This window comes from Rattus rattus, chromosome 3 (assembly GCF_011064425.1).
Source record: "Rattus rattus isolate New Zealand chromosome 3, Rrattus_CSIRO_v1, whole genome shotgun sequence".
Taxonomy (NCBI): Eukaryota; Metazoa; Chordata; class Mammalia; order Rodentia; family Muridae; genus Rattus; species Rattus rattus.
In genome coordinates this window covers 149,454,388-149,480,974 of record NC_046156.1, presented here as the reverse complement: position 1 = coordinate 149,480,974, position 26,587 = coordinate 149,454,388, and the positions used below count along the sequence as shown (strand labels likewise).

Here is a 26,587-nt window from a genome sequence, read left to right as displayed (position 1 = left end):
CACCCTGACAGTGGCACCTGTTGTAAAAGCAGGCATTTGTTTGGCCCATTTGCAAAAAATAAAATAAAGTCTGACCATCCCATGCAGCCGGGTACTCAGAACCCTGGTCATTTGCGTACCTTTTCTTCTTCCAGGGACTGACCGGAAGGCTGGGTGGGCTCCTACCAAGAGGGACAATGCAGCTGAGTGAGCTGAGCACAGAGCAAACACTTTGCAAATGTTTGCTGCCGCTTTAAAAAAAAACGACCAAAGGAAAATGGAGAGGAGGCCATCAGGGCAACCCTCACCGACAGGGATTCCAGGGTTCAGCAGCTTAAAGTGCTTGCTGCCAAATCTGCCAAATCTGATGACCTGAGTTGTCCTCTGACCTTCACCCATGCGCGCGCGCGCACACACACACACACACACACACACACACACACACACGTAAACAAACAAATCTTTAAAGAGACACCACCAGATCAGGAAGAAGCCCTGCCAGAGCTTATCATTCTAGGAGATGTAGCTCTCTGGGGCTCAGAAGTTCCAGGCCAGTCCTTTAATGTAAGATCCTCACTAGGTAGAGAATTGTATGCAAGCAACCCTTTACCCACAAGCAGACAGTAGAAGGATGATTGCTGCCTGTGACTCACTGGGGGACCCTAGTCACTTCTGGCTGCTCAAAGTCACCATGGCTGCAGCTGTAACACTTTAGTGCATGTGCCCCTTGGATCACTCTGGACTCAGGTGCAGGGAGGTTGATCACATGCCTCAGATACTTGCTCTCTAATACCTGGAGCAGTGCCTAAAGGAAGTTGCCGGGATGGAAGTATGAAACACCAGTTTTGCTTTATATTTTGTAAAGAATAATGGGTTAATAGCTAAGGCTTCACCCCCCAAAAGGAAAAAGACCGAGTAAAAGATAAGCCAAGGTAGCTTGAAACTTACCACACCAAAAAGGAGAGGTAACCCTGTCTCACCAGGTGACACTTCACCAAAGCAATGCTGTATTACAACAATACAAATTTTACTTGTTTCCAGTTTGTGAAATCAAACTAGAAAGTTGATGTCATGGCACAGTTACAAAGTCAAGAAAATGCCATTAATCTTGGCTGCAGAAAGGTACTGAAGACAGAAAAAGCAGACATGGAAGGGTGTGGGGCAATTCCTTTATCTACCAGAGAAGCTAGAAGTTAAGGGTGTGGTGCTGACGTCAAAATAAAACAGGTTAAGGTTGGGCTTGGTGGTAGATATCTACATCTATGATCCCAATAGCCTGCAGGCCAAGGACAGAAGGAGCTCAAGTTTGAGGCCACCCTGGGCTACAGAGTCAAAACCTGTTCTAAATACATGCACGCACGAACGCACGCGCGAACGCATGAACTAACGAACGCACGCACGCACCCATCCACGCACACACGTAGCAACCCACCCACGCACACACGTAGCAACCCACCCACGCATGCACGCACGCATGCACGCAAGCCCGCCCTACAATAATACATACGAAATGATGCAGATGGCTGGCCCAGTCTGACTCAAGAGGGGGAAAATGAGGGGTAGGAACAAAAAACTCCATCTGCCACAACAGCGAGTCGTGAACGCCACCCTGAACTGATAAATCAAGACTCATCATGAGTGAGCAGGTTCCCTGCCAGAAATGCGGCCAGTCCCGACCAGATGGAATGAAAGTGGAAGCGAATATGGTGGAAAGAGATCCATCACTCTGGGCAGCAGCCAGGCAAGCGGTCTGGGGGGGAAAACCGCCACAATTCGCTGCAAGCTCAGGGACTTCTAAATAAGTTTTCTAAATGTGTGTCTGATACTTCAGCAAAAGAAGAGAGAGGAAAATAAAACACAGGAGTGAGAATACAAAGTGATGGGGGTATGGGTAGAGCAGACGGCCCAGAAACAGCCCTTTGTCTGTAAAGGTTAAATGTTAGGGAAATACTTGGACGATGGAAAAAAATACACAACTTTGTTTGAGCAAGTTAATAACTCAACAATAAAAACACATGCCTAAAGCCAGGTGTGGTGCCACATGCCTGCGATCCCACAACTCAAAAGGAAGCAGCAGGATTGCGAGCTCCAGGGTAGCCTGAGACTAAACTGACAACGTGTCTCAACACGCCCACTCACCACACACACACACACACACACACACACACACACACACACACACACACACACCACTGAGCATGAGAACACATGCCTCAAATCCTAATATTTGACAGGCTGTACTATGCTTTAAAGACCAGGCTGGCTACACAGTAATTTCTGAACCAGCAGGGACTACAGAGTTAAAAATCCTTGTCCCAGAACACAAAGTGGGAGGGAGGGGGGAGGTTCCTCAAAGAGAGTTTTTGCTGCTGTCCACTTAAGTTCTTCGTGATAGGAAAAATAGAATGGAGTCCCTACACATTGTCTTCTGATCTACACAAACACACATACCATGGCATGCATCCCGGCCCTTCCCACAAAAACAAACAAATGACACTTTAGCCCTAAAACGGATCAGTAGGCATACGGCCATAAAGACCCTGGGAAGAAACTCAGATGACTCCCTCTATAAACTTGACTTAGAAAGGGTGGCTTGAAGCTCAATGGCAAACCACAAACCATAAGCAAATGGGTTGGCTCTGGCTGTGTGAAAATGTAATACTCCTTAGCAAAACTATGTGGTGGCGGGGGAGGGGGACAGAGACTGCCAGTTTCGATGGCAAGACAGGGCACCCTGCACACCTTCTCCTCCTGAAATCAATAAAATCACTAAATATTTCCTAAACTTTACACAGTTGAGTATGGTAGCCAATTGAGAGGAGGATGTAGGCACATCAGCCCGGTCTACACAGGGAGTTCCAGGCCAGCCAGTGCTACATCGTGAAATGCTGCCTCAACAGAACAAAAATCTAGTGGACACAACCCCCTTCCAGCCAAGCAGGCATGGCAAGCCCAGTCCCCAGAAAGGTGAAAGCTCTGAAACCAGCTTCAGCTCCCCGGTGACAGTGCAGCCAGGCTGCAGAGAACCAAGCTGGCAGCAAGCAAAGGAGGAACTCGCAAAGCAGTTACAACAGGGAGTTAATGGTTGGGAAGACATGAGGACACAGCCAGCCAATGACAGCAAGCCTGTGACGCATGTCATTACTATAAGGACACCCAGAGCTAGCCCTAAGGGAAAGGTAATCCAGAAGAATGGACTTGCACTGACCACAAGCCATCCTGCAACAGTCTGCCCTGTGCCTGTGGCAACTCTCCAGAGGGAGGTGAGCCATCCGGGGCTACTTAATTGTCATTCAACAACACAGAAAAAAAGTGACCAGACATACCAGAAGACAAGACCAAGAGAAACGTCTCTAGGAGACCCAAATATCGAAACTCTCAGTCTTCAACATAACCTCTTCAAATGGAGAAAAGCATTTTTCTAGCAAAGACTCAAAGTGAAGGAAAGAAAGAAAAAAAGAACAAAAAGAACAGAAAGAACAGAAAAGAAGAAGAGAAGAACCAAATAAGGGCTAGGAAGACACCTTAACGTTGAGGGCTTATCAGCATGCACAAGGTTCTAGAAGGTTCAGTACCCAGTACCAGGAGAAGGGGAAATAAAGGAAGAAGACAAGGAAGAAGAGAACTATTTCTAAACAGGTCCACATCCTCCTTTGCCCTATTAACCTTTCCTTTCCACTACCTCTGATCGGTGTTGGGCTAGAAGGGAGGTTAAAGCATTTCACAACGTTAAGCCTATTAAAGTAGGTTTTGAAAAATATAAGCCTATAAAGAGGCAATGGAGGAAGATGCTATAAATGAAACATTAAGTGAGGGTCAGAATTTCAGAGCAGGTGGGAGGGCTGGGGAGAAGTGGGTCAGTGGGTCAGTGGGTCCTGAGATAGCAGGAACAAGCAGTTCAGGGCCTGTTGCTCAATGGGCTGACTACAGCTACTGTCAGGTACTGTGCACTCTGAAAAGCCGGAAGAAAATAACTTGACAGTATTTGTCATAAAAGGTGTGACATCTACTTGAGGAGACATTAACTTATCCAGTCTTGAACGTCACACATCACGCACTACATACGGGTATCAAAACATGCCTTTTAGTATGTATAATTTGGATGTTTCCTGTATCAGTCAAAAACAAGTTTTAAAAGGAGAATTTAAAAACCAATAGAAGGCTAGGCCAAGGGGAAAAGTAGCAAAAGGCTGATTGGCTAAATAAAAAAATTGTCAGATAAGAAAAAAATTAAGTAGAAACAGGAGCTAAGAGACACTCAGAGTACTTTGTGATCCAGTAAGTAAAATCTTGAACAAATTTGATGCAATTAGGAGAGGGAATGGAAGGAATTCCAGCTGGGACGTTGGGCAGCCTCACAGACCCTGAGGGTGGCACTTCCTTGCAGAGTCAATGAGGAGGAAGGAGCCACCCTAGAAAAAAAAACTCATGTAACATTCCAAGCAATCTGGGACCTAGAGTGTTACTAGATGGTTTGCCTGAACTGAGCTGGATCATTTGGGGCAAGCACAAGGCAAATCTTGGACTCTGTGGCTGTACGCGGGCTCGCCAGGTTTAAAGATGGTGGTGTGGACAGGTGGATGAGAGGACAGGGCTTTCTGTTTCTACAACATGAAAATAGGAGTTTAGTAGACATAGCTTTGAAGTATGTTGGTCAAGGTAATGAGGCAAGAACAGGAGAAAAGGCAGACACCGAGGCAGCCATGAGAGTCGTCATGACACTAAGCAGTAAGTCCTGATAAGCATGGTGATCCCTTTTCCTGGGCGGCTGTTTGTCACGTGTACTGTCCTGGTCATGCTAGGTGGCGATAAGCCAGCCCCAGGCCCAATGGCTTGGGCAGGCATCTCCTTGTTCACACTCCAGGCCCACTACTTCTTTCCTGTGCTGCTTTCTCTAAGGTTCAGGGTGGTAGGATAGGCTCTGCCTGAAACTGCAGGCCTCCTTGAAGAGGGAAAAGAGGGATAATCTAGAAGGCACTCCCACCAGACCCTGGTAAGGCCTCAGCGGCAGAGGAGCATGGGATTGGTAGGAAGTTCATGTATTCTGCACTTTGAGGGGAGGGAGAAAGACTACAGGCAAAAGGTAGGGATAATTTTCAATGAAGCTCAGGTGTGAGTCATGACTGGGACCCCAAAAGATCCCTCAGGAGTCATACCCTGAAGAACCTGTAGCACACTAGAAGGTCTTTCAAGTCGTTGAAACCAGAAGCATTTTCTTGCAAACGAAGACTTCACATAACCCCAAATGCATGTGAGCAAGGAAAAGTGTTTCCCAGCTCTAGAGAAGGACACACTGATGGTGAGTTAAAAGCAGTCAACCACATGAATAATGTCCTGGTGCATGTAAATGTATGGGGAAAGCACACATTTGCACTGAGAAGTCAAACACCAGGAAATATGAATAACGTCCTGGTGATGTAAATGTATCGGGAAATGCCCATATTTGCCCAGAAAAGATCGACATTTGAATCTGGCTCTGACTACAGGATATGGATAGCAACTTTCTAAATTATGCATTACAGTGCCTCACAGCAAAACTTGTTCAGCACTAAAAGGCTGATGAGCACAGTTTGTTGATCTAAATGTCATCTTATGGAGTGTTTGGAATATTAAGAGAGCACACACACACACACACACACACACACGGTGTGATGGAAGCCCTAGGCACACTGTATTTCAATACTGTGTCAAAACCAAACAGCAGTTCTTAAGGATGTAGGGGTCACTGGCTGATGTACCAATGCCATCCTTCTCCTTTCTTTCCCACATGCAGCCATGTTATTCCACTTTGTCACCTGACAGCAAAAACAGAGGAAGCAACCAGCAATGGACACAGATGACAGAAATACCAACATGAATATATCCACATTAACAAAGAGCCCAAGGTCTTCACAGGGACTGGCCAGGAGGAAGACTGATACCTTGTCTTAGTCAGGGTTTCTATTCCTGCACAAACATCATGACTAAGAAGATAGTTGGGGAGGAAAGGGTTTATTCAGCTTACACTTCCACATTGCTGTTCATCACCAAAGGAAGTCAGGACTGGAACTCAAGCAGGCCAGGAAGCAGGAGCTGATGCAGAGGCCATGGAGGGATGCTGCTTGCTGGTTTGCTTACTCTGGCTTGCTCAGCCTGCTTTTTTTTCCCCCTTTATTAACTTGAGTATTTCTTATTGTAACATTTCAATTGTTATTCCCTTTCCGGGTTTCTGGGCCAACCTTCCCCTAACCCCTCCCCCTCCCCTATTATATGAGTATTCCCCTCCCCATCCTCCCCCCATTACCGCCCTCCCCCCAACAATCACGTTCACTGGGGGTTCAGTCTTGGCAGGAGCAAGGGCTTCCCCTTCCACTGGTGCTCTTACTAGGATATTCATTGCTACCTATGAGGTCAGAGTCCAGGGTCAGTCCATGTATAGTCTTTGGGTAGTGGCTTAGTTCCTGGAAGCTCTGGTTGGTTGGCATTGTTGTTCATATGGGGTCTCGAGACCCTTCAAGCTCTTTCAGTCCTTTCTCTGATTCCTTCAACGGGGGTCCCATTCTCAGTTCAGTGGATTGCTGCTGGCATTTGCCTATATATTTGCCGTATTCTGGGTGTGTCTCTCAGGAAAGATCTACATCCGGTTCCTGTCGGCCTGCACTTCTTTGCTTCATCCATCTTATCTGATTGGGTGGCTGTATATGTATGGGCCACATGTGGGGCAGGCTCTGAATGGGTGTTCCTTCTGCCTCTGTTCTAAATTTTGCCTCTCTATTCCCTGCCAAGGGTATTCTTGTTCCCCTTTTAAAGAAGGAGAGAAGCATTCGCATTCTGGTCATCCTTCTTGAGTTTCATGTGTTCTGTGCATCTAGGGTATTTCAAGCATTTGGGCTAATAGCTCAGCTTGCTTTCTTATGGAACCCACCACCACCAGTCCAGGGATGGCACCACCCACAATGGGCCCTCCCACCCTTGATCACTAATGGAGAAAATGCCTTGCAGCTGGATCTCATGGAGGCATTTCCTCAAGGGAGGCTCCTTTCTCTGTGATAACTCCAGCGTGTGTCAAGTTAACACACAAAAACATGCCCTGTCTGCTTCAAGGAAGGATGGAGGCAGGGGGACTACACACGGAGGCCACAAGTACAGCTCTGTTTTCTGCTTCCTGGGCCCCAGTGGTCACCTACTGCATACCCGGTCACTCATCACAGGCCACAGCTCAGAGTCACTTTGGGAGGACCCAGGACGTTAGTCATCAAACATGCCTGGTGCATTGGGCAGGCAGGTGGGTCTTGGGCAGCAGGCTGTATGTAGAGGTCATGGCACCCATGAAGAGCCCTTTTGTCTCAGGCTTCCACCTGATAAGAGAAACCTACACACACATACACACACACACACACACACACACACACACACACACACACACACACACACAGTCACACCCTGAACCCTCATATGTTCCACGGCAGTGGTCAAATAGGCTGATACTGTCACTGCTCAACAGTCACAACTTAAAAGCCATAGTTGAATGTCACCCCTGCCTCTATTCCAGCCACTGCCCTCTCTGCTCTGCCCCAGAGCCTCTGACTTCCTTATCACTTTAGCACAGTCCAAGCCCTCCTGCCAATTCCTCTTGCCTCAATGTTCTTTCCCTAGACTTGCAAACAGCTCAGGGAGGTCCTTCCATTCCAGTCTTTAATCCACTTCCTCAGCAAAGAGAGAAGTTTCGACAGGAACCAAACACTGCAAGACCCATCACTGCCTGCTTAGCCTTCTTCCTCTGAGCACTCACTGCCCTCTCCCCCAGGATACGGTTCTCACACTTAGGCATCTCTGCAGTCACTCCTCTCCCAACAGCACCCCAACCTCACCCCTGCTCAGCATTCTATCGCCAGAACCGCCCAACACAGGTTTACTTGTTTGAAAAGTAAGTAAATACGTTAAACCCAAAAGGCAACTTTACGAAGACTCTAGCGTATGTGTGCGTGTCCTTTTTGTCTTGGAGTACTGTTCGTTACTAAAAATCCCTTAGAAAAAGTCAAAAGTGAATGTGTGCCAGGAAGGTGGTACAGGCCTGGAGTCCCAACAGTCAGAAGATGGGGAAGAGAAATGGCAAGTAGGAAGGTGGTTTGGGTTACATGGTGAGCCTCTCTCTCCCCTTCTCCCCCTTCCCCACTCTCCCCACCTCACCCCTCCCCCACTTTCCCCACCTCACCCCTCCCCCACTCGCACACACGTGCACACCAGGGTTGCAGCTTTCTTGGTAAAACAGACAGCACAGTCACAGTAGGATGAAGCAGGCCATCTCCGGCTCCTGGCTAGCTCCATTGTGTCCTCACTGAGCACATGCTGGCTGCCTCCACTTGTCCTCTCAGGGTCCCTCACTGCAAGCACTGGATAAGGTAGGGCGCAGGGCGACAAGGAAATTCAGACGAATTCACAGGAGTAGAGGTTTGGCCTGATGGGGCTAAGCGCCTCAGTTTGGAGTTTTGCAAATTCATTTATTCTATTACAATCCTAGAGGAAGATATAGCATAGCATCAATATTCAAACAATAAAACCTCCAAATAAAAAGCTGCCATGTGCCACATGTGGTAGCACGCATCTTTAATCCCAGAACTTGGGAGGCAGAGAAAGGCAGATCTCTCTACGTGTTTGAGGGCAGCCTGATCTTCATAGAGTTCTGGGCCATCCAGGGCTACATGGTGAGGCCTTGTTTGCTTGTTTGCTGGTTTGCTTTAAAAAGAAAAGAAGAAAAGGCAGGCATGTTTATGGGACAAGGAACCCTGATTACAGGACACTGTTCTGAAGGAGCCAGTAGGCAGTTTTCTTCAAAGACATTTACATCCTTCAAATTTCAAAAGAGTGGCCTCTCAGGGCCACCCTGGGCTACACACAACCATGTATTAAGGAACAAAGCACACCAAGGAGAATGTCAGAAAAAGAATGGCTGTGTAACTGAGAGCCATCTGACCAGACCGGTGATAAGGAAGAGGCTGAGGAGAGCAAACAACTCCCGTCCAGATGGAGCACATCCTCCAGCAGTTCCACTGCCACCTGCCCTGGCTTAGGGACTTTGACCTCAGGGTAACTATGTCCCAAGAGAGCACATGACAGTGTCCAGACAGTTTTGTCACCACTGTGGAGAGAGTTTATCCTCTCATCTAATAAAGGAACTTCGGGACACTTTCTAAACATCCTCTACCATGCCAAGGACAGTCTTCACACAAAAGTTGTGGGACCAAACACAGCAGGAGTGCCAAGCCTGGGAAATCTTATTCTATTGTTAAACAATGACAGCCTGTGACTTACAATGATATGTCTCAGATTTCTGAAGTCCTGGTGATACTGAAGTAATATATGGGCAGAAGAAAGTGCTCTGGGATTTGAGTTTGTCTTTTCCCGGGCTAGTACCATCTTCCTGTTCCAAGTGGGGCAGTCCCAGCTGCAGCAGTGGCAGCCTTGAAGGAAGAGGCTGCAAATCCAGTCTGGTTAGCCCGGGGAGTACATGTGGAGGTGAATCCAGATGTGGAGGAAGGTACGGCCAAGCAGCAGAGAAAGAGCACGTATGTAATGAAGCCAAAGAACACCGGGAGCCCAGAGCTGAAATCACTTTGAGGAACATGAGGGAAGGTGGGCTATCTTGAGGGATACATCCAGGAACAGGGGCATAAGCAGGGTTGGATGCAAATTTGCTCTCTGGAGCAAACCCCACCAGGCATGGTGGTATATGAGATGCTGAAACAGAAAGATCATGAGTTTGGGGTCAACCTGGACTACACAGTGGAGGTCGGTCTCTAACAAAGAAAGAAGGGGGAAAGGGAAAGGAGGAAAAAGAGGAAGAGGAGGGGGAGGGGAGAGGGAAGAAGATGAAGAGGAAGAAGAGAGATAAGACAGAGGAGGGAGGAAGAAAAGGAAGGGGAGGAGGGGGAGGAGGAGAAAGAAAAAGAAGAGGGGGAAGAGAAGGAGGAGGAAGCAGCAAGGCTATAAGAGCACAGTATTGGCTCAGGGGTCCTGGTAAATCCAGGCCTAGGTCTGCTCAGGCCACACCCAGAAACAGGGGGAGCAGGAGAAGCTGGGAGGAAACTGTCAGAAGGAATCCGGCTCATATGTCAGTACAAACCCAGGACAGCAACCAGGCAGCTTCCAGAGGCTAGGCTCGGCTCAGCAGAGCATACTAAGGCAGAATCAATGTGGGTTCTCCAGGGACACAGAACCGATAGGGGGCTCAGACATGGAGATTTATTTTAAGGAACTGGCTCACATGATTGTGAGACAGGCCAAGTCTAAAGTCCACAGGGCTGTCCTAAAGGCTTAAGATGGGCAGGGGTTCACGCTGTGATGTGGTTGGGTTTCTGTTTGTTTACTCTCTGTTGTGCTAGGGGTGGTTTGTGTGCACACTCCCGTAGGAGTGTGTGAGTGCGTATAAGAGTATGCGTGGGTGTGTGAGAACATGCAGGTGGAGGTCAGAGGTCGATATAAGGGTTCCTCTCTCAGTGAACATGTGCTCACTGATTTTGACAGGTCAGCTGGTCAGCTCGGTTCAGGGAGTTGCCGGGGTACCGACACACACTTGCCATGGCTGGCATTTCCACAGGTGCTGGGACCTCAAGTCACTTTACTCGCTGAACAATCAGTCTCCTAAGCAGTTCTTGGTTCTGTGTTTGAGACAAGGTCTCACTCTAACACAAGCTGACCCACAGCTCAGTATGAACTTGCCACCATGGTGTGTCCTTACGGAACTATCTTAGAGAATCTTCTTCTTTCCCTGGACACCTCAGGAGCTGGAAGCCCTAACTCCCCTTCCCCCAACTCTATCCAGGGCTCTCTACCTCCCAAAAGACACCCCCTGCCCAGAAGACAGCTCTGCTCTGTGTCCCCCCAGCTGCATGATGGCTAAGTCATGAGTACAGTGTAGGGCTGGAGGGTATCTCAGGAGAACCTGAGTCTGGATGCCCGCACTCAGGTATAAAAGTCAGGAGCTGTGTGTGTACATCTATAACCACAGTGCTAAGAGGTGAAGGAGCTTCTCAGAGGCAGGCAGAAGATCTGGGCTCACTGGCTGGCCTGTTTAGCTGAAATGGGAGCTTCTACTTCAGTGAGAGACCCTGCCTCAAAACCTAAGGTGGAGAGTGGTGAAGGACAGCCTCCCAATAACAACCTCTAGTCTCCACATGTACTTAACACAGTAAGTGTACACTCAAACTCACACAGACACACATACACACATATACATACACACATACACACACATACATACACACACATACACATATACATACACACTCACACACACACACATACACACACATACACATACACACATACACATACACACACACACATACACACACACTAACCAGTGTGACTAGAACACCCACCCCATCCAGCTGGTGCCTTGTAAGTGATCTCACCACCATCTCAATCGATATGGTCTGGCCCAGGCTACCATTGAGGAGAGGACACACAGATGACAAACTGAAGTAGAGTCTCTGCTTCCCCTGTTCCACAGTGCCCACAGGTGGCCTTGGGAACTTCTGGAAACAAATACCCATGCTTAGGTATTTGTACTCCAGAGAAAAGAAGGTCACCACAAGTCAGTAAGCTGGGTTCAATTATTAACTGGATGAGTGAGTTGACTTCTCCACACCTGGAATTTGCTTCCTAGAAACCCACCCTTGTTCTCACACCAAGGGGGAAGGGGGAACGAGCACCACCAGCCAAAGCGGAGAAAGAGCCAGGTCGTTACCCACTATTTTTAGTAGATGACTCTTGTCCCATGAATTGTCAGACACTGAAGGTTTAGACGGAAGTAGAATGGGAAGGTAGGGTCCTTCAGAGTTGGCTCTGTGCCCGCACTGAAGTTAAAGGAACCTTCTGAAATAAATCTCAGCGGATTGACCCCAGCATCAGACCCATGGAGGGCCAGCACCACTGACTCCAATGCCAGAATCTTTGCTCTGACTTGTATCCAAGAAAGATGAAAGACTATGGCTACCACTGACAGGACAGCTGCAGTCCCTCCAGGCCCCTCTGCCGCTCCTTCTGCTATCCACAGCAGCACCTCAGTCCCTACTCACTCAGACGCCTCATCTCCCGGCAGCTGGCCTTTCTACCAGGATGAGAGTCCTTGACATGTGGGCATATATAATCAAGGGTGACCTTGGACTTTCAATTCCGGCTTCTCCCATCTCTCCTTCCAAACAAAGTGCTGGGACTAAAACACAGGCCACCACACCCATAACACCCACAACATCCACAACACGTACCACAACACCGCACTTTTTTTTCCTTTGTTTTATTTTATTTTATTTTTGAGACAAGGTCTCAAACTATATAGCCTTCAGACTCACAGCAAACAATCCTCCTGTCTCAGCCTCTTGAATTGGAATTACAGATGTAAACCACCACACCCACCTCCATTTCCTTAATCCGCTGCTCTTTGCTTTAAACATTTGCTTCACTTGCGCCTTTTTCCACAGTTAAAATGCAGCCAGCAGCACTGAGAAATGACCTTGGTACGACTCCCTCACAGAAACAATAGCTGCCGAATGAACGTCTGCCACTGGACAAGTGCTTCCTATTTAAGGAGTTTATGTATTCCCCAGGGAAACATGGGAGGGTGGTGCTAAATTCACGGACCTTTCCATTTCAGACCTACAGGAAACACGATGACCAAATGATCAGGCGCTCGGTGGGCAAAGGCACTTGTTGCAGAGTCCGGCCCCAGTTCAAACTCTGGATCTCACAGAACAGGAGAGAATCAACTCCTGCATGCAGTGCTCAGACCCCCACATAGACGCCCTGGTACACATGTGCCCACACACACACAAGGAAAACAAATAAGTATAAAAATTACTGTTATGGGCCGGGGAGTTGGCTAAAGGCATGTGTCGCTCTTACTTAGGACTGGGCTCATCTCTCAGCGCACTCATGGTGGCTTACGACTCCAAAGCCCTCTTCTGACCTTGCACATGGTACACAAACATGCATGCAGGCAAAACACTCACATTCACAAAATAGTGAAATAAACAAATCTTTAAAATTCAGTTTAAAAGAGCAGACGGCTTGTGGAGGGTCATGTGACTACCTGACTCAGTGTCTACTCCAAGAAGTTCTCCAGAGCTCCTGCCCTTAAGGGCTCATGAGGCTCACCCAGAGGCCTTCCAACAGACAGGGAAGAGAGGCCTGAGACCCTGCACATGGGAAAGCTTCAGGATCGACAATGCTGCTGGCTCAGATCCCCTTCCTACACAGCCACTAGCTCTGCTCTCATTTCCAAAACCAGATCTAACTGTGGCACAAGACCAAAAATAAACGCATGCCTCTTTCACCATTTAAAAAAAAATAGCAAATGGATTTAAGAGCTAAATCACCCACTATGGAGCTGCCTGACCAGATCATTCACTAGAGATCATTCATTAATCTATGCATTAATTTTAATTACTATGAGATAACAAACGTGTAACAAGCACCATGGCAGCTGCTGGTCCGTGAAGCCTGTATGGACCTGAGCTGCTACAAAACTCTCCAGTTATTCCACTACAGTAGAAATCCCAAAGAGAGAGGAGGAACTAAGAGTCATGTTTACTAATCTAATACTACAACTGTCTCTGGGCAATGCCTCCCACAAGCAGCCAGAAGGAAGATCTGGAGAGGGGTATGGGAAAGACACCTTGGAAAGATGAAGATGCATGCTCAACTGTGGCTTCACTCCTGCTCTGACCTGGCATAGCGTGTAGCAAAGATACAGTCACTGGAGCTGGCACCCAGAGGTAGAGGGCACCTGAAGCAGCACCATCAGCTGTTCCAGCATCCAGCAGTAGGGGCTAGAGTGACCCTCAGCACCCAGGACACAGCTTCCTGGATCAGCAACCTCAGGAGGCCTGAGACCCCGCACTTGGGAAGGCTCCTGCTACCCACACTCTTTATAACACACTAATGGGTTTAGCTGTCACAGTGCTGAGCCAGGTTCATTCCAACCACATCACCAAAGGTAAATTCAAGCAGAAAGCGGGGGTGACATCACAGGGGAACCCCATTAACCACTTGAAACAGTTAAGTAGCCCACAGGAAGTTAAGTGGCCCACATTTGTTCTTGACACCACTCCCCTGAAAATGGCATAACAGCAATGCCAGAAACTTAACACTGCTGCAAACTACAGATGCATTCAGATGTCACCTGACAGGCAAGTATGTGTGTGTGAGGGTGAGTGCATGTGTGCTCAAGGGTGTATGTATGCATTTGCAGTGTGCATGTGTATGTGTATATACATGCATGTAAAGGTGTCTATACATATATGTACTGGAGTATGTTCATTAATGTATGTGAGATGTATGTATGTAATAATATGAGCTTGCACTGTGGGAGGATGGTTGTGCATACATGTATATAAGGGTTGTGCTTGCATGTATGTGAAGGGTGTGTACATACATGTGTGAAAGTATGCATACACGTGTGAGAGTCTTACATACATATGTGAGTGTGTACATGAATGTGAGTGAGGGCATATGCATGCCTGTGTTTAGTTCCGTGTATATTTTGCCCATGTATGTCTTCCCATGGCCACTACAAGCAAGGAGCAGAACCGCTCCCATCCAGGGCTCCTCCATTATCTTCCTGTAGCAGCCCTGACTTCCCCACGCCTGAGCCTCTTTCCATCTCCACAGCCACAGATTCAAGAGTGCTACCATCTTGAACGGACTCTTTTTCACTCAGTGTAACTTCTTTGTCTTCCTCCCGACTCCCAGAACTGGATACTGAACCCGGGGACCCCATCATGCGACGTGAGCTCTTACTGCTGAACTACATCCTTCTTTTTACTTCCTGTTTGAGATAGGGTCTCAGTAAGTTACCCAGGCTGGCCGTGAACTTTTGATCCTCCTGTCCTCTCCTTCTCAGAAACTGAGATTACAGGCTTGCACTATGAAGCCCAACTTCTTTATTCTAACCAACTTCATGGAAGGACATTTTTCCTAGCATGTGGGAGGCCCTAGGCTCCGTCTTCAGCATCACTAACTAAACAAACACAACAAATACATACTGTTGAAGAATGTAGTATGAAACATGTGACACCCTTAAATTCCTACTTCCCACAAGCACAAGGAAAGGACCCTCTCCATCCATCCCTCATCCGCACACCCGTCTATGCCTCTCTCGGCTGAGCCATCCCAGGGCAGGTGTGATCTCCAACTGAAGAGCCAGCTGAAGCTGGACAGAAATGCTGGTTCCCCGCTTGTCTAGTGCCTGCTTTGGGCACGAGCTTATCTGGCTCTGACATGAATATGTCTTTGAAAATCCGGGTTGATTTTTCTTACTTGGAAATTGCTCTAAAATCCCACCACTCTAATGCAATTTCCCACAAAGTCAACTGTCACATGGGCATTGGATCCTCCAAAGTCAGGGTTATAGGCATTTGTTATCTATCTGATGTGGGTACTGGGAACCAAACTTAGGTCCTGTGGAAGGGTAGGAAGTGCTCTTGATCTCAAGCTATCTCTCCAACCCCAAATTCCTAGTATATTACCTCATCTAAATACAAGCTCCTGAGAGCTACAAGGAGGCTGAGGCCATATTCACAATCCACCTCTTCCCATGTTACCCATGTCTCTGTGGCTTCCGTCCACCACCCTCCCCACCCAGCTCTTTCTCTTACTATTGCTAAGTAACCAGTTAGGTATCAGCAGACATGATAGGGTCTGAGTAAGGTCCCCTCCCTCATAATCAATACCTTGATAAAAACCAAGAATGGGAGCAGTAGGATTCAAATGATCAGTCAGAAGAATGGGAACTATCTCTGGCCAGGGGAGGAGACATGACATTCTGGACTTCCTGAAAGGTTACCAGTTGATCAGTATCTAGCCCTGGGTCCAGGAATCCTGACTCCTCCAAGATGGCTATCTAACAGGAGACCTTACATATTGTTGCTCCCTCCCATAACCGTCAATCCAAGCATGCCTGCCAATCATCTAGCCAGAAAATGACCATTGGGAAAACTATTCCATAGACTTTTGAAATAGCATAAAACCTCCCTGAAATCTAAGTTGAGGAAATGGCCCCTCTAGGTACTCTTTATGTTCATCCATGGAGAGTTGCCTACCCAGCAGTCTCTCAAGCCATTGTCTGTGCTCACCTATGGAGAGCACTCTGCTCTGCAAAGGTCTCTCTGGCCACTGGGCAACCTCACTCACTAGGAATGATGCAATCTACTCAGTAATAAGCTCTACTTATTCTCTACACCATACTCTGTGTGTCTCATCTGAATCCTTTCCACCAAGATAAGGAAGGGTCAGAATGGCATGATTACACATGTTCATGCACGTTCATGTGTGTATGCACATGCATGCACTTGTGTACGCACTCATACACGTACTCGTACACACACACACACACACACACATGCTCACGAGCATACACACACACGCGCATACACACACATACCCCAGACCACCTACATGAATTACTTCCCAAACTTTATGAAAGAAAAATATTGCCTTCACTCAATTCAACAACTTCGGTTTTCTTATTCTTTTTAATAAAATAATTACTTAACCTTTTTTGAATAAGGGATTGTTTTGACTTCTATCTGCCCCACGGCAATGATATAGAACTACTACCCCAATAAGCTGAACCACTGGTCCACAAGAAATCAAACAGGAGGGCTAAGAACAATCCAAAGCAAAAGGACTAAGGCCTCAGCACACCTGTTATACCATAGTTATAGTAATAAAAACACCGCGGTATTAGCACACAAACAGACATGTAGAGACTTAGAAGACCCAGATTTAATTCTACACAACTATGGCCGCCTGATCCTCTACAAAGATGTATGCCGAAGATAACAACTGCAATAAGTGGTGTGGGAACACTGGACGTTCACATGTAGCAGAAAGAAACTAGACCCTCAGCTCTCACTGCACAAGAAACAACTTCAAATGAATCAAAAGGCCTTGACGTAGAACCTGAAACAGCTTGAAGAGATGGTGGGGAGTGCGCACTAGAGCACACAAGCACAGGTAAGGATTTCTAAATAGGAATCCAATTACTCAGGAAATGAGGCCGACAATTACAGGACCGCAGGAAACTCAAACTTCTGTAGAACAAGTCGACCAAGTGGAAAAGCAGCCTACGGAATGAGAAAAGACCTTTGCCTGCTAGCCAGCCAACAGAGGGTTAATAGCTAGCATTCTCGTGTGCTGGCCCAGAGTTTCTATGTGGAAGTTAGAGGACAGCTAGCTATAAAATGAGAGGACTCTATACATTATCTTCTCATAAAATGGACATTGAAGGTTCCCCTCTATGCATTGAAGACTTGGTCCTAGCTTGTATCATCACCAGGATGTGATATAATCAGGGAGGTATAATAAATAGGTCCCCAGCCCTTTTCTCTTCGCTTGCTGACTGCTATGAAGTAAGTAGCCTCCCACTGTATGCTCCTACCATGCTGTATTGTGTGTGCAGCCACAGGCCCAATACAACAGGCCTGAATGACTGCGGACTGAAACCTTTGAAACCGTGAGCCAGAATAAACCCTTTACAGGCGCACATGCCACAACATGCATAACATGCATGGAAGGATCAGAGGACAATGTTTCCCAGTGAGCTCTCTCCTTCCTGGATTGTGTAGCAAGCGCCTTTACTTGCTGAGCTAGCTTGTTGGGTCCCCTGGCCTGTTCTGAAACAACCACTCCCTCATCATAGCCTCCTCGGAGCTGACTTCTGAGTCAAAGGCTGTTTCAGTGGCCTGGAAGTCCCAGGAATCTTGCTGACATAGTGGCTGATTGTGCATCCTTAAAACAACAGAGAGCAGCTCCAGCCAGCTCAACTCCAATGATCAAGGAGGGTCACCCTCAGATGGTGACCTCTTTAGACCCCAAGCATTTTCCCATGAACTCAAACAGATAAGTGCACGTACACATATACACACATATCACTGCTAATAGCTACACATACAAAAGTTTATATTAGTCATTGTCCTAGACTCACTCATCTTCCCCCTGGTAGACTGGCATAGCAAGAAGAGATCCCCCCAACCCCCTTCATCCCCCACTTCACAGCTCCTCCACTGAGAAGAAAGTCTATTTTCACCACATGAACCTGGGCTTAATCTGTGACTTGCTTCAGCAGAAGTAGAATTAAACCTGGGCCAAAATGGCCCTTCTGGAACCTGCCATACATAGAAAGCCAGCCGGACCAGCTTGCTGGAAGATGAGAGCAGTCGCAAGGAGCAGAGGCGTCATCAGCAGAGGCATCCTGGTCTACCAGCTGGGTGCAGACAGACAGAAAGGCTAGGCTCTCCTCAGCAGAGAGGTTACTATTGAACCTCTGGGGTTCCCTAGGTGTGAGTTACCTGGTGGTCTGATTTGCATAATGTCCTCAAAAGCCCCTGGGTTAAAAGCTTGGTTCCCAAAGTGGTACTCCTAAGAAACTATCAAACTAGTAGAAGGTGGAGACCTGCGTGAGGTTCTTCGACCACCGAGGTGCGTGTCCTTGAAGGAGCCCTGTAAGACTGAAGGGCCCATCTGCTTTGATGTGAGCGGCTTTCCGTACCCTGGGCTTGAAGCCACTGCCATCTGGCACCCAGCGGCCCAAATAGCCCTGTTCAGCCTGAGCTGGAAGTTGTACAAGTAGGAACCCAAACAAATATCTTCTTATAAATAAATTATTACTGCTGGATGGTGGTAGCACACACATTTGATCCCAGAGCTCAGGAGACAGAAGCAGGCAGATCTCTGTGAGGTTAAGGCCAACCTGGTCTACAGAGCTAGTTCCAGGACATCCAAGGCTGCCCAAAGAAACCCTATCTCAAAAAAACCAAATAAAGAATAAATCTTACAGGTATTTTTGCTGTGGACACACAGAGCTGACTAACATACACAACACTATGTAGATAGCTGATAGACCTCCTTAGACCTAGTACACAAGCCCCTCTCCACTGACGTTAGCCTGGACACACCCACGTCAGATAAGAGGAAGAGCCTGCTGCTGCTTGCACAAGCCCAGTGTTCCCAGACCCACTTGAGCAGACCCACTTTCAGGGTGGTCCTTCTCTCCTTCCCCACACTGGAGGATGAAAGTAAAAACAGGCCCAGGGAGATGCCTCAGTGGGTAAAGCATTTGCCACACAAGCGTGAGGACCTGGGTTTGAATCCCTAGGTCCCACATCAAGCCAGGTGCTGTATTGTGGGCCTGTATCCCAGTCCAGGGGTCCCCGTGTTCCTACTGCACAGTAGAAGGCAGACATAGGAAAACCTTGGTATATATCACCCTGACATATGCAGAAGCAACACAAGAGATCCTGACTCAAAGGTGTAAGGAGAGGACAAGACACCCAAGGCTGTCCTCTGACATCCACACCAGCACTGTGTGAGAATACACACACACGCGCGCGCGCGCGCGCACACGCACACACACACACACACACACACACACACACACAGGGCTGGGAGGCAGGGAGGGGATGAAGGACAAAGGAAAAATGAGATTAAGGAGGAGAAAAACACATGAGGGAACATATTGTCCCAAATTGCAAAGCAAACCTCTCCCTGTGTACTCTAACCCTTGGCAAGCCTTGGAGGGTCAAGGCCAGAACCCATTGTGCAGAGTAACTAGCAAAAACCTGCGAGTTCAGCTTCTCTGTGAGTCAGCCTAATTCCATGCTCACATAGGCTCCACATACCGAGGCCTGGGAGGACAGACGGTTGGACATGTCTTCCAACACTGTGACCCTTGCTCTAGGAAGTCAAGATTTCTACATTCATAAATCTTTCATTTAAAAAATGTGCGGCGAATGCCTCAATTGTATTTCAAGCAAAGTGTTCACACCCCAATATCTGTAAAAATTGAGATGGAAGCCTTCCAAGGAGGGGGAAGGTACCCCATGGTAGGGGGCTCTGCTGTGCCCATAAAATGAATGAACAGTGACTTTGGAAAATTCCCTGAGATTTCAGTACACAGAGGCACTTCGGCTTTACCAGGTGTCAGACATGCAAACTGCCCTTCCATGACAAATTTAGATGCCACAAATGTATCTTCTATTTCACTGTTGACTATGGGAGAGCCACCAGGGCTGCAGGAGTAAACCTGACATGCAAAGAAAAGAATTAGGAAGAGAGTTGCTGGAGGAACCATCCTTCAATGAGCGGAACCAACCCACCTGCATCCAAAAACACAGGGAGAGCATGTGTGGAGAGTTACAGGAAAATGATGTAACAAATATTTAAATGTTGCACAGTAAATCCTGACATCCTTCCAGAACAATGTTCCAGAAGCAAAGACCTGTGGGTCCGCTGCTTACCTACTAAGAATTGAGCAATTCAGCATAGCAGCAACATTCCAAAGCCTTTAGATCAGTGGTCTTCAACTTTCCTAATGCTGCAACCCTTCATGTTATGGTGTTCCCCACCATAAAAAATTATTTTATTGCTACTTCATAACTGCAACTTTGCTGCTGTTATGAATCTTAATACCAAATATCTGATATGCAGGATATCTGATATGTGACCCCTATGAAAGGATGTCCAACACCCACCTTCCAACGGGGTCACGGCCCTTTGTACTTTGGCCTCTCTGCCTAAAGACTCTTCCCTGTGCTCTAAGGATGCCTGCTTGCAAATGACCATGCTACTGACAGTCTCAGCCTCCACCCAACCGCCCTCCCTTTCCCAAGTCTCGACAGTCTTAGCCAGCTCTGGGCTTAGATGGGAGATGGTAGAAAGGCCTTCAAGAGAAAGTATCCTTAAAACAGAAACCTCCAGGTGGTGAGAAAGCCAGTCCCGTAACTAACCATCAGAAGAGTACTGGTCACTGGCTAGCTTACAGTCCTTTACTCCCAATTCTCAATATGCTGAGCCAACTAAAGACAGCTGGGTCCTCTTCACCTGGTGTGAGTAGGCCTCTCTAGCCTTAGCTCCTCCGGCCCCTCCTCTCCACACTCGGCTGTGACCAAATCATTCTGCACCTGCCACTGTCCCTTGGTTCCCCACCTGCCTGACCAGAATGTCTTCTGCCACAAACCACCTCACTCCTTAAATCTCTTGCAGTCTCCCCTCAGAGTAGAACAAAGGCCTGGTCCTCTGACCCAGAGATAAAAACCGAGGCCGGACTCTTTTTCTCAGGCACATCTAATGGATACAAATGGATGGAAGACTCAAAGCAGAACAACAAAGGCCCTTCAGTCTCTATCTTCAAAATCAAAGGAAGAGAAAAGCACCAAAAGAACACTTGGGCACAAGACTGGACCATGTTCTCTTCAGAAGAGAGAAACTAGGGTGAAAGATGGTGAGCAATGGCCGCGTGTGTGGGACTTCTCTGGACTGTGGGCAGGATGGCACTTCAGGATCACAAACCACACAGAAGGACTGTGGCTGCCACCGGTGAGCTACACAGGAGACAAACAAGAGCTGAGGAAAGCTGCTACAGGTCCTCTCCTGCCTCAGGGCCTGGGAGGGGCTCTCCAGGGGTTCTGGAATTCAGTCCTGTCAGTCTCAAGCCTTCTGTGCAGGGTTTAACTCATTCTCAATTTCCTTTGCTGTTTTCAAACTTTGTTTGGAATTTTTTGCCTCTCTCCAGAAAACATGATAAAGCTGAGAGGCCAGTGACCACTCACAGGTGAAAACTTCCAAGCAAAGACCACCCCCAAGCCGCCTCTATGCTTGTTCAGGAAGGGAAGGTTTCTAACGCCAACACCTGACCCGGAAAACTCGCTTACTTAATCTGAAAGTGGAGCAGAGCAACAGTCCCCTGAGCCTCTCTCCCGCTGTTTGCCAGCTGGAAGAGTCACCACAGACACCAGAGTGGTGCTGACCTCATCAGACCCGTCTCCTGTCATATCACAAGCACAAACCATTCCTCCAAGTTCAAGGTTGTCGGGTTATCAAAAGCAGAAAGGGACACGCTGGCTTCACACTTGCCTAAGCCTGACCCAGACTGCAGTCAGGCACAAAACATTGCGCATATACAGCCCCAGGATAAGCCAAAGGCACCCGGTCTCCAGGTCCCTATATTAAAGCGCAAATTTCCTGTCAGCTGGCGACTCCCAAGCAGAAACACAGGCGTCCCTAATTTGTGCAAGGCTGAGTCTGCAAAAACCACGGGGCCTCTGGGAACATGGAAATCAGGTGAGGTTGTTTGTCCACCCAGCAGAGACTAATGGGGACACGGCCACAGCGGTCACTTTCCCAGCTAGTGTTCAGTGGGAACATCTCTCCCAACTTTTTTTCTTTTCTCAAACTTTCTTGCTATCTCTGAGTCTCGGCGTAATCAATAGAGACCGCCTCCTGCTTTCCTGCGTGCCGACCCTGGTGTGTGAGCTACTGAGCTGAGCAGCACCTGTCCTGCCTGAAGCGTGGCTGTGGTAGGCTTCGACCCGCAGCAGTGACCTCACATAGAGCTGGCTAGTCGCCGCGCGGGTCACTAGGGAAAGCAAGGAAAAGGGGTGGCTTAGGTAATGAAAGGAACTGTAGCTTCCGAATCCTAATTCGAGCACCAACGTGTTAGACAAGGACAACCAACAGGAGAGGCCGGGTGGACAAATGGGGCTGGAGGTAGGAAAATGTCCCCTGAAAGTGAGTAGAGACCATCACCTACCCGGGCCTGGGGAAACGTAGCAGTCAGGGAGGCACTGAGTGGAAGGGACACCCCCACCCCTAAAGATGTCAACACATTTCCAGCATAGAGAATTATCCCCCTAGTGAGAATTCGGGGATCCTCGGGGCGGTAAAGGGGAATCTGGATGGAGTAGGAAGCCGGGCAGGACTATCATCCGCCCGCTCCGCAAATGGGGTCCCAATAACGCCTCACGCCACACAGGAAGGAAGCCGTGCCCTGAGCGGCAGTAGATCTAGGATTGGGATGACACGGAAATGCGGGCGAGGGAGGAGAGCGGAGGGGACCCAAACCCTGTCGGGACTTACCCGGCCGTTGCGGTCAGTCTCCCGTGCCTCCTCGGAACTAGGTCCGCGCCGCACTAGCGCCCGCAGCAGCCCCACGTCGTTGGCGCAGGCGGCGCGCAGGAGGGTCGCCGACTCAGGGACGCCCTCCGGGACGCTCTCCGCGCACACCGAGCCGCACTCCTCCTCGCCTCCCGGAGGGTAGAAGGAATCGTCCGATGCGATGCTGCGGGTGTCCGGCAGACTCGAGAAGTCTTCGTACTCCTCGTAGTCCGCTGGGTCGTCCCCTGTCTGTACGCTCCGGGGTGGCGTCGGCGACTGTGGGGACAAGCAGCGTGTCCCGCCGCCCTCCGGCCCGGGCCCAGCCAGCAGCACCATGCTGGAGGCCAAGGCGCGGGCCGGGGGCTAAGACTCGGGTTAGAGGGACAAGTACACGAGGCGCGCCCCGGGGTCACCGACCCTTGCCCGCTGCGTTCACAGAAGAGCAGGAGTCCCACACGCTCCAGCCCGGCGGAAAGCGGCTCCAAGCGGCTGCGCTCCTGGAGCAAAGTCACTGGCGACTGGAGAAAAGCCCCTTGGGTGGGAGGAGCCGCGGGGGCTTTCCCTGCCCCGCCGGGCGGGGTGAAAGCAAGGCCGAGGGCGGGGCGCCTTCCCCGCTGGAGTCCCGGGCGCAGCGGAGGTCCTCTCCAGACCGCGCCACCGCCCCCCCGTCCCCCCCTCCCGCCCGCTTCGTCCCGAGCAGGGGAAAGCAGGAGCGGGAGATCCAGAAGCTGTAACTCCAGAGGCTGAGAGCCAGCCTGAGGGACAGCCCCGCCCCTCCAAGGGCCGCTCCCTGGGGACCGAAGCGGAGATGGGGTCCCGAGACACCAAAGGCTAAGCAAGTTTCCAGCGTCGGAAAGTACCCGCACCTGGAGACCCGCCCCTTTCCCACTCCCCACTGAGGACGGTAATCAGCCCCGGGGGCCGAAGGAGGGGCAGCCGCAGGACCTGTCACCTCCCAGGCACTCGAGTTCTGGGCCAGTTGTACTTCTGAGACGCCCTGGAAACTTAACTCTCTTGGAAAGGCGTCCACTCTTGGACGGGGGGTGGAGCTGTCCACTCTGGAGGAAATTCCACCTTGGGGAGAACCTGTCCTTTCGACCCTGATCCAAATAAGGAGCGGGGGCTGATTTGGGGGACTAACCCGAAAGAGGCAGGGTCTGCAGAGTCTCTAAGTCACCCAAGCTGGCTGTGGCTGGGAGGTTGAAAGGAAAGAAATCTTGGGGAGATGGAAGGGTGATAGGAACCTCACGGGAGGACATCTGGGTGAAGAGGGACAGCACCTGGCCAGAGTCGTGAGGGGGCTCCACTCTCCCCCACCTCTGGTCATTTTCAATGACGGGGAGGGGGTGGGGAGAAGGTAACGCGTCGTGGCAGATGAACCAGAAATGGCCAGAGACCGACCGGCTTTGATCCAGGGCCAGAAACAAAAACTTCAAAAACTGAGATTATTGACCATGGAACTGCCTGCTGGGACGTGTGTGGAAGGATTTCTCACCTGTAGCCCCTCACTTTAAAGAGGAGGAGGTGGTGTGACCCTGTTCTAGAGGAAAACCTGTACATCCTAGTTGTGTGTCTCATGAGCCAGCAAAAAGCCACTCACTTCTCTCTCACCCCACTGCCTCCTCTTCATTTCCACCCATCCTGACAGCATGCCCACCAGGCACGCCAGCCCGTGGGAGGCCCCAAGGGGAACACGACTGAGCTCCTGGAGACAAGACACAAGGAGCCTGGATGTGGGTGGGCAAGTCAAAGGGCGCAGGGCATGCTCATGCCTGCAATGTACTCCAAACAGGCACTGTAGGCTGAAAAACATTCTAGAGTCCTAGAGTGCCTGATGCCCCGCGCTGGGCCAGTCATACTGAGGTTGTCAGAGGAGCTGGGGTGCTGGGGCTTTCTTTCTGAAAACCAAAATCCCCCACTCCCAACCACTGGTCAACTTCTCACTGTCTGTAACTCTCTACAGCTGCATAAATTCCCGCAGGGAATTTCCCCTTTCCCGATCAACTTCTGTTACAGGGACTCGGGGGATTTACAAGGGGCAGTTGCCCGGCTAAACCCTGTGTGCTACAGTGAAGTTGGTGCACGGGGTTGCTGGCCTCTCTCCTCCCAGTTAGGCAGAGGGTTGCTTTAAATTCTGAATCCACCACCATCATCCCCAACCCCATGGGACAGGTTCGCGGACAGAGCTATTTCTGAGGATGGGGGAGGAACGTCCTGGAGCCAGCTGGAGCTTATCAACACTGATGAGAGGAGAACGGTTACTTATCAACTTCCTCTTTCTCAGAAGTTTAGGTCCAACTAGCGCTGAGAATCATTTGCCATTTAAAGATAAACAGGAACAGAACTGGTGTATAACTCAGCGGCATGCCTAGGATAGAGGTTTGGTCCCCAGCACTTGAAGGATGGGAGGGATAAATAAATAGGGGTTGTCTGTCTGTCTGTCTGTCTGCCTGCCCCGCCCCCCCACCCTACCCCATCTTTAAAAGCATATTTTTCTTCAGCCTGGCAGACACTATGCCTGTTATCCCAGTACTGAGGCACTGAAGAGGGAACATTTTGAGGTAATGTTCAGCTACACAGCAAATTTGAAGCCAGCCTGGGCTACATAAGACTCAACTTAAAAATAATTATGTGTCTGTGCATGACATCCACACACTCCTTTCCCACGATGGCAATAGATCCCTCGCCTTTGAGAAGGTGAAGAAAGTAAACAGAGATCAAAATGAGCCATATGTATATACATAGAGGGAAAGAAAGATGTTATTCCTTTTTATTTTTTGCGGAGCCGCCATTTACATATGTGAACAAAATCTCTGTGACAAAGAGGAACAGCTTATCAAAGCTTCATAAGGACAGAGACTCATTCTTAAATCAGTAACAGCATTGTGAGAAGTTGTGTTTATTCAATGAATTGTCTATGAGTTTTAAAGGTATGTCTATAATATATACAAGTATGTGTATATATTATACATAGATCGCTTTGTCCTCATAATTTAATAATTTGCCTTTACAGTATTAAAGTATTTTCAGCACTACCTTAGGTACTGTTCTGTATCAGGCTTTTCTGAGTTTTAGGGCTAGGCTGGTGGGACGACTCTAAGCCTAACAACCTGGGCTTAATTCCTGGAACACACATGGCAGAAGAAAATAACCAACTCCAGAAAGTTGTCCTCTGAGCTCTACATAAGTACATGGGTACACACACACACACACACACACACACACACACACACGTAAACAAATGCAAAAATAAAGTGTAAAGCCAGGAACACCCATGCCTATCGGATTGCTGCAAGTTCAAACTGAAATGGGGGGCGCGTGAGGGTTGGGGGGACGACTGGAGAGATGGGTCAGTGGCTCAGCAGTTAAGAGCATGCACTTCTCTAGCAGAGGACCCAAGTTTGGTTCTCCATACCAATACTGAGCAGATCATGATGGTTCGTAACTTCAGTTCCAAAGGATGTGACACCTTCCCTCTGAGGACATTGTTCTCAAACTCACACACACACACACACACACACACACACACACTTCAAAATAAAAAGAAATCTTTGGGGCCGAGACATGCCCACCGGTTAGGTGCACTTGCTGCTCTTGCAGAGGACTGGGGTTTGGTTCCTAGTGCCCACATGGTGGTTCACGGTCACCCTGTAATTCAGCTGTGAATGCGGTGTCCTCTTCTCAGGCACCAGGCACA

General features: G+C 49.0%; 1 protein-coding gene across 1 annotated transcript in view; it reads right to left on the bottom strand.

The window, feature by feature from the left end:
- Nucleotides 1-23,415, bottom strand: part of Ankrd33b (ankyrin repeat domain 33B) — a 72,870-nt gene extending 49,455 nt beyond the window's left edge. The window contains exon 1 of the mRNA XM_032898674.1: nt 22,873-23,415. Within this exon, the coding sequence (XP_032754565.1) occupies nt 22,873-23,226 (354 nt within the window). The 5' untranslated portion in view covers nt 23,227-23,415. The remainder of the gene's footprint in view (nt 1-22,872) is intronic.
- Between the last annotated feature and the right edge of the window lie 3,172 nt (nt 23,416-26,587).